This window comes from Phacochoerus africanus, chromosome 4 (genome assembly GCF_016906955.1).
Source record: "Phacochoerus africanus isolate WHEZ1 chromosome 4, ROS_Pafr_v1, whole genome shotgun sequence".
NCBI classification, from domain to species: Eukaryota; Metazoa; Chordata; class Mammalia; order Artiodactyla; family Suidae; genus Phacochoerus; species Phacochoerus africanus.
Window position 1 is genome coordinate 135,167,972 of NC_062547.1, and position 14,351 is coordinate 135,182,322.

General features: G+C 41.8%; 2 protein-coding genes across 6 annotated transcripts in view; one reads left to right on the forward strand and one right to left on the reverse strand.

Moving 5' to 3' along the window:
* Positions 1–1,448: 1,448 nt before the first annotated feature.
* Positions 1,449–2,665, forward strand: LEAP2 (liver enriched antimicrobial peptide 2). Its single transcript, XM_047778618.1, has 3 exons — positions 1,449–1,727; positions 1,930–2,069; positions 2,368–2,665. Exons 1-3 carry the CDS (start codon positions 1,671–1,673, stop codon positions 2,402–2,404), a joined length of 234 nt encoding a protein of 77 aa, XP_047634574.1. The 5' UTR covers positions 1,449–1,670; the 3' UTR covers positions 2,405–2,665.
* Positions 2,666–3,222: 557 nt separating this feature from the next.
* The window catches only part of AFF4 (ALF transcription elongation factor 4), an 87,201-nt gene continuing 76,072 nt past the window's right edge, over positions 3,223–14,351 (reverse strand). For 4 of the 5 annotated variants that reach the window (XM_047778612.1, XM_047778615.1, XM_047778613.1 and 1 more), the window contains 4 exons: positions 13,418–13,511; positions 12,547–12,590; positions 11,414–11,634; positions 3,223–9,075 (listed from right to left, as the gene is read on the reverse strand). In XM_047778612.1, coding sequence (XP_047634568.1) covers positions 8,948–9,075; positions 11,414–11,634; positions 12,547–12,590; positions 13,418–13,511 — 487 coding nt within the window. In that variant the 3' untranslated portion in view covers positions 3,223–8,947. Of the gene's footprint in view, positions 9,076–11,413; positions 11,635–12,546; positions 12,591–13,383; positions 13,512–14,351 lie in introns of those variants that run through there. The other variant, XM_047778616.1, reaches the window with a different exon arrangement.

A 14,351-nucleotide genomic window follows, 5' to 3' on the forward strand; every position in this document is an offset into this window, starting at 1 on the left:
CTGCTTCTCAGTGCTCCTTAAGTGCCAGCAGCAGTGTCTCCCTCCAGGCCTGAGAGGACTAAATCCAGGCAGGCAAATCTGTGGTCACAGCCCACCCAATCCCAGCTCTGAAGTCCATCATACCACCCTCTTCTCTGTCAGCAAGAGGATTGCTGACCACCCTGTTTCACCTTCAGCTGTGCCACGTCTCCTCCAGGTCTCCTTGGGAAATTGGTAGGCTCTTACTGCACATCCAACCTGTGAAGATGAGAAGGGTTTTAGGAAGAGCTATCAGCAAATCGTTCAGGGAGGAGCAGGCAGAAAAACTTGTTGCATTTGTCTTCTTGGCTTTTCCTTCCAGGTCATAGGAAGATCTAAAGTCCTATAAACCTCCTTACTCAGAATTCAGACCTTTCCCAACAAATTTGTTAAAATGCCTGTGTCATTTAATGAGTGCCCATAACCGTTCAAGGTTTAGGGACACCTTCTTGGGCTAGAAACTTGCAGGGGTTCCTACTTATGGTGACAGATGTTTCAGGCTTTGGGGAGATCTCAACCCTGTGCCTGCTTCCTGAGGCTGCTGGAGGAAGGTGCTCTGTTAAAAGGCTTAATAACTGTTGGCAGCAAAGCTAGTAATTCAAGGTTTGCAACATCTGTCACCACCACTAAGTTTTTCCACTGAGTTAGGAACCCCTGCTCTCTTTTCATTCACTTTTTATTTTTTATTTTTGGTCTTTTTGTCTTTTCTAGGGTCACACCCGCAGCATACGGAGGTTCCCAGGCTAGGGGTCGAATCGGAGCTGTAGCCTCCGGCCTACGCCACAGCCACACAGGATCTGAGCTGCATTTGTGACCTACGCCACAGCTCACAGCAACGCTGGATCCTTAACCCACTGAGGAAGGCCAGGGATCGAACTCGCAACCTCAGGGTTCCCAGTTGGGTTTGTTAACCACTGAGCCATGACGGAAACTCCTCTTCATTCACATTTTTAAAAAGCAAAGTCAACCTATACTCCTTCATTCAATTCACCCATGACTGAACCACCACCAGTCAGTCCTGACTGCCCTTCCCCTGGGAGATGGAAGGTAGGCCAGACTTTGAACTTTCTGCAGCTGGTTTTCCATTCTCACAGGGAGATGTGGAGCAGATAATTAGAGTGACAGTCCACCTATACAAATGGGGATCTGGGGCACTGTAGCTCATGCTTGCAGAAGCACCCTCCCACAGAAGGGAGATAAGGAAGGGCCTTATCCAATTGCCTGTAACAAAATAGATCAGCGCTTCTTTTCTACACAAGGAAAGGGGTCAACACGATTTCTGAAGACCTCATTAGAATTCTATTTTGACTGGAGTGAACTCACTGAGCTATTTTGGAATCAAATCATGGCTGGGTGCCCAGCTCTCCCTCAGTGGCTTCACGTGGCTTTTCAAGGGGGAGGAGGTAGTGGATGAAAGGGTCCAAACCAGCAACATGATCACTCAAAGTCCACAAGGGATCAGTAAATGCGACGTGCCTGAAGGGCAGGCCTCGGGCACATTCCTCTCTGGTAGACATTAACTTATTAAATTGACCCTGACTGCAAATATAAACTTTGCCCCCATCTCACCTGGCAACCATCAGAGGCGGGTTTGTCTATAAAAGGAAGTGGGAACTGTCTCTTCAGGCTCCAGCATCCCCCCCTCGATCAAGATGTGGCACCTTAAACTCTTTGCAGTACTCGTGATGTGCCTGTTGCTGGCAGTCCAGGTAAGGAAAGAAGGCTACACACATGGGTGTGGGTGGATGGTGGCGGTGGTGGAACCGTAAGCAGAACCTGAGAGCCAGACTCAGTCCTGAGGAAGAGTCCCTCTGCTCTGAGTCTACAGCATCCAGGGGGTGATCGTTCTTACAAGGTGTACAGCAGCATCATCTCCCACATACCTGAGGTCAATCTGTCTTTGCCATTCAGGTCCACGGCTCCCCGGTACCGGAACTGAGTTCCGCCAAGAGAAGGCCGAGGAGAATGACTCCATTTTGGAGAGGGGTTTCCCTCAGGCCCATTGGAGCCTCTTGCCGAGATGATTCGGAGTGCATCACGAGGCTGTGCAGGTACTCCCCAAACCTGGGGCCTGGGAAGGGGGCAAGGGGCCTGGGAAGCTGGGCAAAAGAGAGAGCAGTACATGCAGACCTAAGAACCAAACTGGGTTGGAGGACCGCCTGGGAGCTCCACGGAGAAGACAAGAGTTAAGGGCCGGGAAGGGCTCCACACAGATACCACGAGAGAGTGCTGCCTTTTCTTCTGCTCCACGCTGAGACTGGGTATCAGCCAGAGGAAGGAAATGCAGCAGAGGTGGCTCTGGGCACTGCGAGACTTTTGTCTCCAATATCACTTTTTCTTTTCCCTTAGAAAAAGACGCTGTTCCCTAAGTGTGGCCCAGGAATGATGTAAACACCAGGGGGAGAGGACAGCACTTACCTGCGACAATGCTCCGTTCTATGGAATATTGGTTAACTGCATTTGACTGGAGACACTTAAGTGAAGCAACCTTGTGTTTTTAAAGACAGATGTATGCTTTAAATCGGTCTCCATTTTTTCTTAGAATGTTCATATGTAGATAAGCCTAACAACTTGTCAACTTAAGAGTTTATTTTTCTATGTGTACTATTAACTGTCTCCAATTAAAATTGTGGCAGCCTGGAATTCACACTTTTGAGGAAAAGGATTCATTTTGTGGAAGACAGGAAACCACCGCACTGCCTAATAACAATGTGCTAACTTCTTAATCTGGAACGTGCAGTGAGAGCATTTTTTTCAAGAAATAACCAATGGCAGGCTCCAGGCAAAAGTTTAGTAATAGCTAGTGATCAGCCTTGCCAAGTTCATAAACTGGACGCTAATCCTTCACTCCATGTAAAGAACTCTCCAGGGAGGTACCAAAGATGGGGAATGCTTGCAATTCGCTACCTGATGATGTACCCCAGTTTGTTCATAAATAGAGGCAGAACTGGAAGAACCACCAGTGAAACGAAACAATAAAAGCCCAAGCCACCAAGAGTCACAAAAAAGAAGGTGTCTGAGATTTCTGTTGGAGCGTGGCGAATTCTGAGCTATGCACGAGGACCCCTGGCCAACCAGTTCAGAATTTCTGTAGTCAGAAATTAAGATCTGTACTGGCAGGACCAGACTTTGCAAGAGTGAAATGGACTCTTAAATGGGAAAGAGGAATTATACAAAGAGGGCAAAGAAAGAGCTGAAGAAGTGTAGAGAGCACAGTGTTTATAAACTTTAATACAGAAAATCTATTTGATATTTATTAAACTTGGTTTCTCCAGCTATGGTTTGGCATTATACAAAGCATCTTAATGACACAGTAGAGTTAAAAAGATCTTTACAAATTGAAATGTGATACCCTTGTCTCCAAATATTTTAATTGCCATAAATTTGTTTAAAAATACACATTAAACGCATGTTTGACACTCTAAACGTTCTATAATCTCAATACCACAAAATACATATAATATACTATACAGATGTGGAAAAATCTAGTTAGTATATAATACTTTGCTCACCATTAACAGCTTTATTATGTGAAATGCACATACTGACTTAGAAATCCTAGCTTTTGAGCCCCAAAGTACCTCTGATATTTTTAATGTATTGCAACAAATAAAAAAATCACAGTATATAATTGAAATTTTGGTTGAAAATGTCAGATGCCTAAATATTTTGGATAAGAGAAATGTAAAACAAAGATCTGGATCATGTACAAAACAAAGGCATCCTATCAGACACTAACAGTACCTTTCTGCAGAATCAACAAGGCTTTTTAATTTATCAGCGGCATTACCTCCCCTCCAAAACCCTCCCCAACTATCAAACCAGTATTCACCAAATAATTTTAATTTCAAATAAGATAAAAGGATTTTCAATAAATATATAAGCATTTCTATCCTCCATATACAAAATTTCTTAAAACCATTCAAAACGGAGGCTAGATAGAAATTTTCCTAACTGTGCTTACCAACCCCACACCTGGCCCTCAAAGGTGATGCCTCTGCAGGCACTACCAACCGGGCCAGCTCTGTTGGTGAGCCCTGCCCCACCCCGCCCCACCCCACCCTGACCCCAGTACTGTTGAATGCTCATGTCAATGATATGCCAGGTGTGTGGATAAAGTTATAAGATGGGGACACTTCTGGAACAGCAACAACAAACTCAACAGTATGGATAATCATGGCATTGATTTGCAAGGCAGCATTTCCAAAGAGATATTTTCCAGAGAGGAACATAGCAGGTAGAAATCTCCAATGGTAAAAGCTGAAAAGCAGCCCCACAGGGAAGCAGTAAGAGGTCAAAACTGAGTATTACTAGAATTTCTGGGTGGGAGCGTTTTCCCGATGCTCATTTAGAGAGTTTTTCTGTCTGCTTCTTTTTAAGAATGGGAATGCATGCTTAGCTGAGCAATGGTGGCAAGGAGAGGTCAAAGCTGACATTCCTGAAAGTCAACTGCTATTTTAGGTTGCTTGGAGATCTAGAGGACCTGGTGTAAGACTTGACCTCAGTGCCTTATTCTGTGACCAAATTCCATCAGAAAGAAGAGATGGAGATATTTTTTCCATTTGCTTTTCTAGAGACAGTAAGTTCTTTCTAATTAACCAGAGGGTTCAAGTGAATAGAATCTGCATCTGTTTTGCCAACTGTTAATAACTTACTTCCTGTCATTTGTCAGCTTGGTTCTAGGGTCTAGAAGTCTAAAATGAATTTCTCTATTAGTGAATATGTGGAAGATATGTTCACAAACATGACCAATTTGGCCTCTTGTCACTGCATATTCCAAGTCATTCAACACTTTTCTATTTATGTTTACTGAATAGCAACCTTAGATGTGCAGTATTATTTATAATTGGAAAAAAGTCTGCCCCTCCAACATAGATACATGAAACTGAAATAAAATCTGTGTTCCACATAATGAGGGAATATGAATTATAGCAGTTATATGGATTTGACATGTTTTGCTTTCCAATTTATTTAGGATAAAAGAAAAGACAAAAACAAAACCAAAAAACAAAACCAAACTTTACACAATCTGCCTAAAACATCATTCCCAGTAGATGTTCCTGGGGCCCAGAGGCAAACTTTTATAATTCAAAATACATAATGAGGCCATTTTCTTCAATTAGCAAGAGGAAAATTTAAATTCTTCCCACCCTGTGAGAGCCCCATTATTACTACGGAAGGGCTCAAATATAAAGTTAATTTACTACAAATCATAGTAATTAAGCTTTAACAATCTAAAAGGAACACACATTGCACCCTTGAACATTAATATTCAAGGTGTCAACAAGAAAGTGTCTTAGATCAATTTAATAAATAATGTGGAAATAGTTGCACTAAGCTAAAATACTAAACACACACATTTTTGACAAACTAATTTCATGTTTTCATACATACATACATACATATATATAAAGTGTGTATGTGTACATAATTTTAAATCCGAAGCTGCATACCCTCGCCCTCAGAAGAGTGCACAGTGTACCTCTCCTCTACACAACCAGGCATTGCTGACTGGCGCCACCACGGGCTGCTCTGAAACCCCGCAGAGTACTGTCGGCCTCCAGAGCCAGAACTTTCCTTTAGAACAGGTGCGTTTTTGCAGGCCTTTGCTTCACAATGCGAGCTTATTCAATAAAGGTAATTTCTCAACGTTTCTCTCATTAAATACAACACGATGCTGTCTGCTCTAGCTGATTAAACCTTTCTTTAATGAAAAGAAACAAACAACAATTAAAAAACAACAACAGTGAACCCAATAAAGCCACGAGTGTGTCGTTCAAAGTGCAGCCCAGGTGTCTGTGGGTCCATGAGGGCAAGAGTGCCCCAGAGCACAGGCACGTGTCGGCGCGTGCACACGTGTTACTTTAAACAGCTTTTACACTGGAGAGTGAAACCAGTGAGTCAACCTTCTCTACTCTTCAGTGACTACAGCTGTAAATTTATCTCAAGTATTTGCTGCTGATAAAGGCAGTTCTTCACTACTTGCCCAGAAAAAGGTAGCACTGAGGCAAGAAACGGGCTAAATGCTCCCCAGCCAGACAGGACCTGGGCTGGACTGTGGGAGCCTGAATTGCCTGGAGGGGAGAGCTCCCCACAGCCCAGCCCAGGCTGGGCAAGACTACACTGTGTGAAAACTTCATCCACTGTAATCTGTTCATTGGGTGCCTGTAAAGAGTCCAGTGGTGCTGGCTTTTGCCTCCTGGCATACAAGTGTGGTTTTAGAGCAGTCAACAGAGTAATTTTTTAAATAGCTGCTATTTTTATAATTAACGATCTATTAAATACAAGTTTCAGACTAAGTAAGTTGTTAGCCATTTGTCAAATTCAGTTTTAAACGGTTAGACAACACTGAAGACACCTATTGAAGGAGGAGGAATGGTTGTCTATGAAGGCGTTCAAATGCACTGGAGCAGATGAAGACAAAACTTCTGAGGGTATGGATACAGAGGAATGGGATGGTGTTTCCAGACCATTCCACTGAAAATTCAATTATTCAGAAAAAGATTTTGATCCATTACCCATTATGACCTGATGGGAAAAACCCCCCACAACAAAAAGCTTGAAAAAGTCATTTTCCAAGAATTAACTGTTTTAGAGAAAGAATTTTAGAGCAGCACCGTAAAACATGCAGGAAATTCTGCTTTAACAAATGATCAGTGTGATCCAGGAAATGCTCCTGCAACCTTTCAGTACCCACAAAAGACGAGAACACACTTGAACTCAGAAGTGCCGCCCCGGCTGCTGTTGCTGGAAGTCTGAAAGCTGAGAGGATACATTTTCAATTTCTAAGATATCACTGAAAATTAAGGAGTCAGAGTCAGAGAAATTAAAGAAGATGAGGACAAACATCTACTTAACCGCGGCAAGTTTCTCACTGAGTAGCTACCAGGATCATTGAGCAGCTGTCCTCGTAAGGAAAACTGTTTATAAACCACTGGAAAACTGTTTATAAACCACTAAGATTAAAGTTTGAAAGGTATCAGAGGCAATTTCTCCAAGGGAAATGGTTAAATTCACCGGTACTTGCAGATTTCAATCTTCAGTGATATGCGGAAACAACTTGAGGTACAAAACCACTATAGAAGTTCCATGAGGCCACAGGACAATCAAAGTCCACAGACTTCAGAATGAGTATGAAAGAGACTCAGACACAGAGGACTCACGACACCACTGGGCTTGGAGATTTTCTATCCCTTCTTTCCCATTTCAAGCCTTAGCAATTATCTATGAATAGCAGGGCAATCTTTTTTTTCTTTCTTTCTTTCTTTCCTGACTGAATTCATTTTTGGAATTGAAAGGATGACAAAGTATTTTTTGAAGCAGCATTACCCAACAGGTTAGACTAAGTCATGTACCAAAGCATTAACTTTTCTGAAAGAATTAATCCCTATGTGATCCTAAAGGACGACTGAAAAGGAAAGAGAATTTAACATTATTACTGCGGAAGACCAACCATATGGGCGATCTGGTCCTAGTGTAAAACTTCGTCTGTAAACAATCCACAGAATCTTCATTTAAAGGTAAGGTTTAAGGCACACCAGACATGATAGGGGCACTAAAAACAAAAAGTAGAAGGTACATTTATCACCTTTGACTCCTATATGCACCTTATATAGGGAAAGGTACTTCGATATACAACTCTTACAGAGCTGGCTTCTTAAGCTCTACCCCTGCTCCCCCTTCCCTCTGAAGAGAGCTCATGTTGAACCAAGTTAGGTACTTTTCTAGTGTGAGTTTTCTGATCCCATCAGAAACATACATCATTGATGAGGGCCTTCATAAAACAAAGGTAGTCAATAAACACAAGGTAAGTTTAAAAGGAGAAATTCATCATCTCTACATCAGGCATCAGAACTCTAAGTTGCATAACACAAGCACACACACCAAGGCTCCAGCCCAGTCCTGCATCAGTCCCTGCATGCTCCTATGGGAGCATCACAACCTAGTGTGGGCACACATTTTTAAATTAGAATTGTGAAGACAGATTTTTTTTTTTTTTTTACCCTCAGGAGTGAGATCATCCTTTGTTCAATAGCAATTAAATGTTTCAATTAAGTGTCAAATTATTGGTAACAAGGAACACATGGTTTTAATAAAATCCATAAAGTTCAAGATTGTCCTTTTATGAAACCCTTCAAATGATAAGCTTCTCCTAGAAAGTCTGCCTGCCCTCTTTTGTAATGCATTAAATGCAAGTTACAGTCACCTCGTGATTGCTATAGTGTTATTAACACATGTTCACAGTTCTCGAAATAATGCATACCAAATCCGACACATTTCATCTCACAGCCACGTAGAATGCCATCTTCTCCTATTTAAGTGATTTTTCATTTATAGAAGAATATCCTTAGTACTAAGTGTAAATTCTGTAATAACAAAATTGTAGTTAAGATTTGAAATAATACCAGGTAGTAGGTGTAGAAAGAATTATGTCCACATTTTAGATGAACCAACTCTTACTCTTAGAAGAGCTACCACAAAAAGACGTTATTAGGTAACAAATCTCTCAAAGTATATAAATAAAAACGCCTGTATTAAATTTACACTAAATATTCAACAGAGTAAATTTATAGGCAGAAATAACCTCAAACTAGCCCCAATCTGGGAAGTTTAAAAATTAAAATAAATAGAATTTCAACTGATTAGTTATGAATTACAATGGAAGTTTCAATCTTACTATAGATAACTGAAACCATCTTATCAGTGTGCTGCAGATTTAGAAGCATTTAAATAATTTTTCATATTGGGAATATTGAAGGGGTCAAATGACTTGATGGCTTGGGCAATAAAAAACAACACATGAACCAGGGAGGAGAAAACCATTCCTCATTCTTAGTGTCGACTAGGTGGTGTGTTATGGCAGTTTTCCTTCGTGATGTGACACAGTGTTGTGGAGAAAACCAGAGGCAACAATAATAATGTGTTCAGTTCAGGATATCAACTTGGCGTCCTGGCGAAGCCAGTGCAGTCCCTGCCGGGTGTAACGAACTAGGTCTGTCATGATGCTTGCGTTAAAGATGAGAGGGCCCATTACTTTATCCAGTTCAGCAAAGAATTCTAGAAAACCAAAAACACGCATTAAAAAACGCACATTCTTTTGAATCACTGCTTTCAAGTTTTTAGTCTAGACTGCAAAATGCTATTCATATGAAGTCAAAAAACGCTCCCTTCTTGTACTAAAATGGTAACGATGTTTTAGAGCAAACCATCCCATACATAATCTCTCAAGTTATCTTTTTCCCTAGGTCACAGAACATTTTAAACAGACTATATACATGTGGTCAGGAATTTAGAATTGTACATATAAGCACACAGCTAATGACGAAAATTACTAGTAAGCAAACATTATTAAAATGGAGACCTAACGCTACAATGTACTGTTACTCAAAACACGTGGTACAAAAAAGGAGGATGCTACTCGCATGTTTCCCTGTGAGAGCCACTGAGAGTTTAGACACTTATGACAGCCTATGTGCAACTTTTCTGCTGTGACCATGTGCCACGCAACTTTGATAAATTAAATCTCATTTTTTAGACAAAATTTAAAAACCTAAGAGATAGAAATGAAAGGTTCCTCCTACGTGAACAAGAACAGACTGAGGTGCATGTAAGGCGGGGTACAGAGAGGGGGAGGGGGCAGCAGCCTCCGAGAGCAACGCGGTGCTGGGAGAGGACCGAGGGGTGCAGGACTCAGTAAGGAGAGCTTTCACATGTGCGGCGATGAGAAAGACCTCAGTATACTTAAGGCCAAGAAGTCATCAGCTGAGGAGAAAAGGATCTTATTTATAGAATTCCAGCCAATAAATTCCCAATGAACTTTCTATTTCCTCATGGAGTAACAGAGGGAGGTAATGATCATCAATGCACGCCGCTAAGAGCGTATGTTAAACATCTACTGAAAAGTTCTCATCTCAAATAATTAACCGGAATCTATCAAATCATGAGACATAACTATCAGCATGAAGGAAAGAAAGGAGGAGGAGAAGGAGAAGCTAAATGGTGCCATGAGGAAGTAACCAGCCGAATCCAGAATATTCTATGGTGCAGTTTCTTCTTGACATCAACGGATGCCCCACCCCACCCCTCAAAAAAACTAAGTGAAGGAGAGGGGATACTTAAGAGTATCCTGTTAGAAACAAATCCAACTGTTAAAATATACGGAAATCTGATGGGAAACGTTGCTGATGACATAAAGGAGTTACTGTTAATTTTGGTGGCTGTGATGAAGGCATGTTTTTGAAAAGTCCTTATCTTCTAAGGATACAAACCAAAGTATGTTCAAGTGAAATGTCGTAGTATCTGATACACACTTTAAAGTTACAGAGTAAAGAGAAATAGGATGGGGGCGGGGGTGGGGAACTGAGGCAAGGGATAAAACAAGATGAGCAAAATGTTGTGCTGTTGAAGCTGAACCTGAGTAAAAGACACATGCAGTTCGTTACAGCATCCTCTTTCCCTCAGTCAAGGTCTGAAAACCGCCACACAATAGGTATGCAGTAGGTGTGCAGGTAGGGAAGGAAGGAAAGGAGGAGGAGGGGAATGAGCAAGGAAAAGACAAGGAAAAACGATGTTAGGCAACTGGCATCAGGGAACAGAATGTACAGAGAGGTGAAAAGAAACATTTCAGCTCAGCAGTACGGATAATACAATTTGAGGGACAAATCAGGCTTTTAAAACACAACTTTATATTCTAGGTTGGGGTTCCCCTTCTACTTCTCTCCCACCATTACCCTGCTTTAGAGATAGGAATTTTTCATTTTCTTCTGATTATCTGTTCATACTATAAGTATCTAAGCACGTGACTGAAGGACATTTGATTGGTTGACTACTCTGAGGTATTTCTCTATGAAGGAGCTGCCTGAAGAGCATCTACATACATCTATTTGCTACCAATAGCTACTAAAACAAAAAAATATTTATTTAGTACTTTTCCAAAGAATTCTCAGTGCTCTTAGTTTGGGAGGTAACGAAGGTACAAGACCTCAAATGACCTAATATTAGAGAATGCTTTCTTATATATTAAACATTTCATGTGCACACATTCCATATGTAATCCTATGCCTACAGCCAAATTTACTTTTAATCATCCCAGAGCAAAACATACATTTTATTACTTTCACAGGATGAGCTGGAATTAAATGTGCCTGAACAAAGGCATGTTTGTCTTAACTCAAAAACTTTGTTGTTTAGTTTGTGCCGCCACTACAGTGCAAGGTACTTTCTGACAAATCCAGTACACTCGTATGACGGCCAAGCAATGGAGATCAGCAAACTGATTACCATTAACTCTAGACCAGATACAAAACTAAACTCACACCAGGCACTTATTTAACTGTATCGTAAAAGCTCCTCTTAACCATTCCGACCCTTAGAGTTTCTCCAGAGACCTCCCTACCTTTTTGCTCTTTGGAAAGCTGTTCAGCTTGGTCCCAAATTTCAGTAGCGTAGAGGAAGTTGGATGTAACCTGAACGTAGCTGGCTGCCATGTGGTGGATCCTCTGTGGAATGGTCACTGACGAACCACTTGCTGAGGCACTACTGGCCCCAGAGGAATAATTTCCCGAATTGCCAGGCGACAACTTTGGAGAAACAGGAGAGGGCATCCCAACAGCTTTGCTACAGAGAAACAGGAAGTTGATTCATACGGATTTGGTGAATGGGAGGAAATCAATGCACTACTGGCTCTTCTACACGAAGGCTTTTAAAATTCAAAGACTCTTTTAAACTAGAAGGGTTTCCAGAGAGGTATAATTTCTTTCCCCCCCTTTTTTTGGTTCCCAGGCTGTCACATTGGAGCTACAGCCACCCAGGATTCAAGCCCCGTCTGCGACCTACAACACAACTCACGGCAATGCTGGATCCTTAACCCACTGAGCAAGGCCAGGGATCGAACCCGGTATCCTCATGGATACTAGTTGGGTTCGTTAACCGATGAGCCACGATGGGAACTCCTTCCTTTTTTGGTGGGGGTGCGGAGGTGCGCTGGGTCAGCATTAGGACGTTCCCAGGCTAGGGACTGAGCCCGCACCACAGCAGTGACAACGTTGGATCCCTAACATGCTGAGTCACCAGGGAACTCCAAGAAGTGCAATTTCTTTTAAACAAATATTTAGTTCATTCTGTCATTGTGAATAATCATTTTATCTAGACTCTTTGCTTTAACAAATGGCTGGGGAGTTCCTACCACGGCTCATTGGAAACGAACTTGACCAGTAACCATTAGGAGGCAAGTTTGATCCCTGGCCTTGCTCAGTGGGTTAAGGATCCAGCATTGCTGTGGGCTGTGGTGTAGGTCACAGATGTGTCTCAGATCTGGCGTTGCTGTGGCTGTGGCATAGGCCAGTAGCTATAGCTCTGATTCAACCCCCAGCCTGGGAACTCCCATATGCCACAGGTGTGGCCCTAAAAAGACAAAAAAAAAAAAAAGAAGTTGTTGTCTGTTTTTGGAAAGTGGCCAAACCCATTCCACATTTACATAAAAATAAATAAGCCTGTCACATAATATTTTATAGAATAAAATTTGCTCACCTTCCTAAGCCTGGTGATGGCGCTTGAGAATTATTATAGGAATTCTGTGGAGAAAAGAGGATGTACTTGATTAAAACAACACACACTACTTACAAAGTACTAAATACACTGAAAAGCAGTGAGCCAGTACTGCTATCAAGAAACTATAAACTTAAGAAACCAAAACATATGCATGTGTGTTTATGTGTGTGTGTGTACAAATGTGCAATAGAAGTTATTTACTTGTTTATTTATTTATGCCACGCCTGAGGGGTATTCTGGAAGAGTGAAAGAGATAAAAAGTAACACTCAGCTGGATAAAGAGGAGGGAAGAGGGCAGAGAGAGGTGGGTCAGACTATGTACAAAGGCTGTAGAAAAGAGAAGGTATGTGACCCGTACAGTTTTCCTGGAGCAAAGGCTCAGATAAGGAATGAGACAGAGACAGAGACAGACACAGACACCTTGAGGGCCTTGCAGGTCAGGGTAAGAAGCTCTGACTTGACCCTGCAGGCCATAGTGAACTACTAAGGAGTTTAGGCAGACTTATGTAGACCCATCATGAAAAAACATAGGAAGACATTTTAGGAAACTAAGAAAAAAGTCTAAAGAAGGATGGTAGTGAAAAAAAAGAGCATTGAAAGAGTATAAATTAGGTTTTGTGATAAAATAGGCCACGTCTACTGAAATGTTATTAAGAGCTACTGCAAATGGCTACATAGGTTCTACAATAGGATACGTGCACATTTTAAACCACCACTATTTTAAAGTTCCCAGATAGTAGCTCCTCCCCTGCTGTGGCAGGGAGAACATGAGGGCATTTCTGGGGTAGGGACAGAAGACTTCACAAATTTTGTCACCTAGGAAATGGATTCTCCTCTTCTGCACATTTACCTTCAGGTGCTCTGTCAGCGTCTTTGAATACTTCAGAGCAGTTTCCTTCTTCAGTTTGAAGAGCCTCAGGTACAGCAGAGACTGGCATCGCAGGCTAAGCAACGGAAAAGGACAGCGTGTTTATCAGGTCAGCAGACTCTGGCTGTAAGTGCACAGACAATTTCTGCATAGTGCAAGAGGACAGGCCTGGCTCATGTGAACAGATCATGGCATGAGGTCAACAACAGAAACCCTTAGGCAAAACCAAACGATGCATTCTCAAAGGGGACACACTCTAGGGAGGGGAAGAGAGGGGAAGAGACCTGGCACTGGCCTCCTATTTGTTGATACTCAAATTATCAAAACGTCACCCATGGGACACCAACGTGTCATTATAACATATGGATTTAAAAAAAAAAATCACTGTGGAACAGAATCTAGATCAAATTATCAATAATCTGAAACAAAAAACTAGGAACTCAACCTCAGCGAGGACTATGAACATTACAACTCTGATGAAACTCTGATGAAGCCCAACAAGGCTAATCAAGTCCCTGTGTGATCACCAACGCCTACTCTCTCTGGTCTTTAGTGCCTTGACAGAAAGTTCCCAGTTTCTTTCCACTATCCAGCTCTTGTACATGATTCCTCTACCTAAGGACTTAGTCTCCCTACACTTTACTCTTAACCGTTACATAAACTTTCCCTCAAAGTACTTAATTCATAAACATGTGTAGTCATTTGATTACTCTGTCTCCTCACATGAGACACTAGACTTCATGACACATAGGACTGTGTCAGTTGTTTCCGCAGCTATACTCCCAGCTGTTAATAAATACAGTGCCAGGTAAAGTAAACGCCCACAACACATGAACTGATAATATCTCTCTGGGAACAAGCAAACAAGACATATTCTTTATTCTGAGCCAGCTAAGTGTTTGTCCCCCTCAGGTAA

Coding starts and splice junctions, on each gene's coding strand:
- LEAP2 (XM_047778618.1), top strand. CDS start 1,671: ATGTGGCACCTTAAACTCTTTGCAGTACTCGTGATGTGCCTGTTGCTG. Junction 1,728..1,929: donor GCCTGTTGCTGGCAGTCCAG/GTAAGGAAAGAA, acceptor TTTGCCATTCAG/GTCCACGGCTCCCCGGTACC. Junction 2,070..2,367: donor TGCATCACGAGGCTGTGCAG/GTACTCCCCAAA, acceptor CTTTTCCCTTAG/AAAAAGACGCTGTTCCCTAA.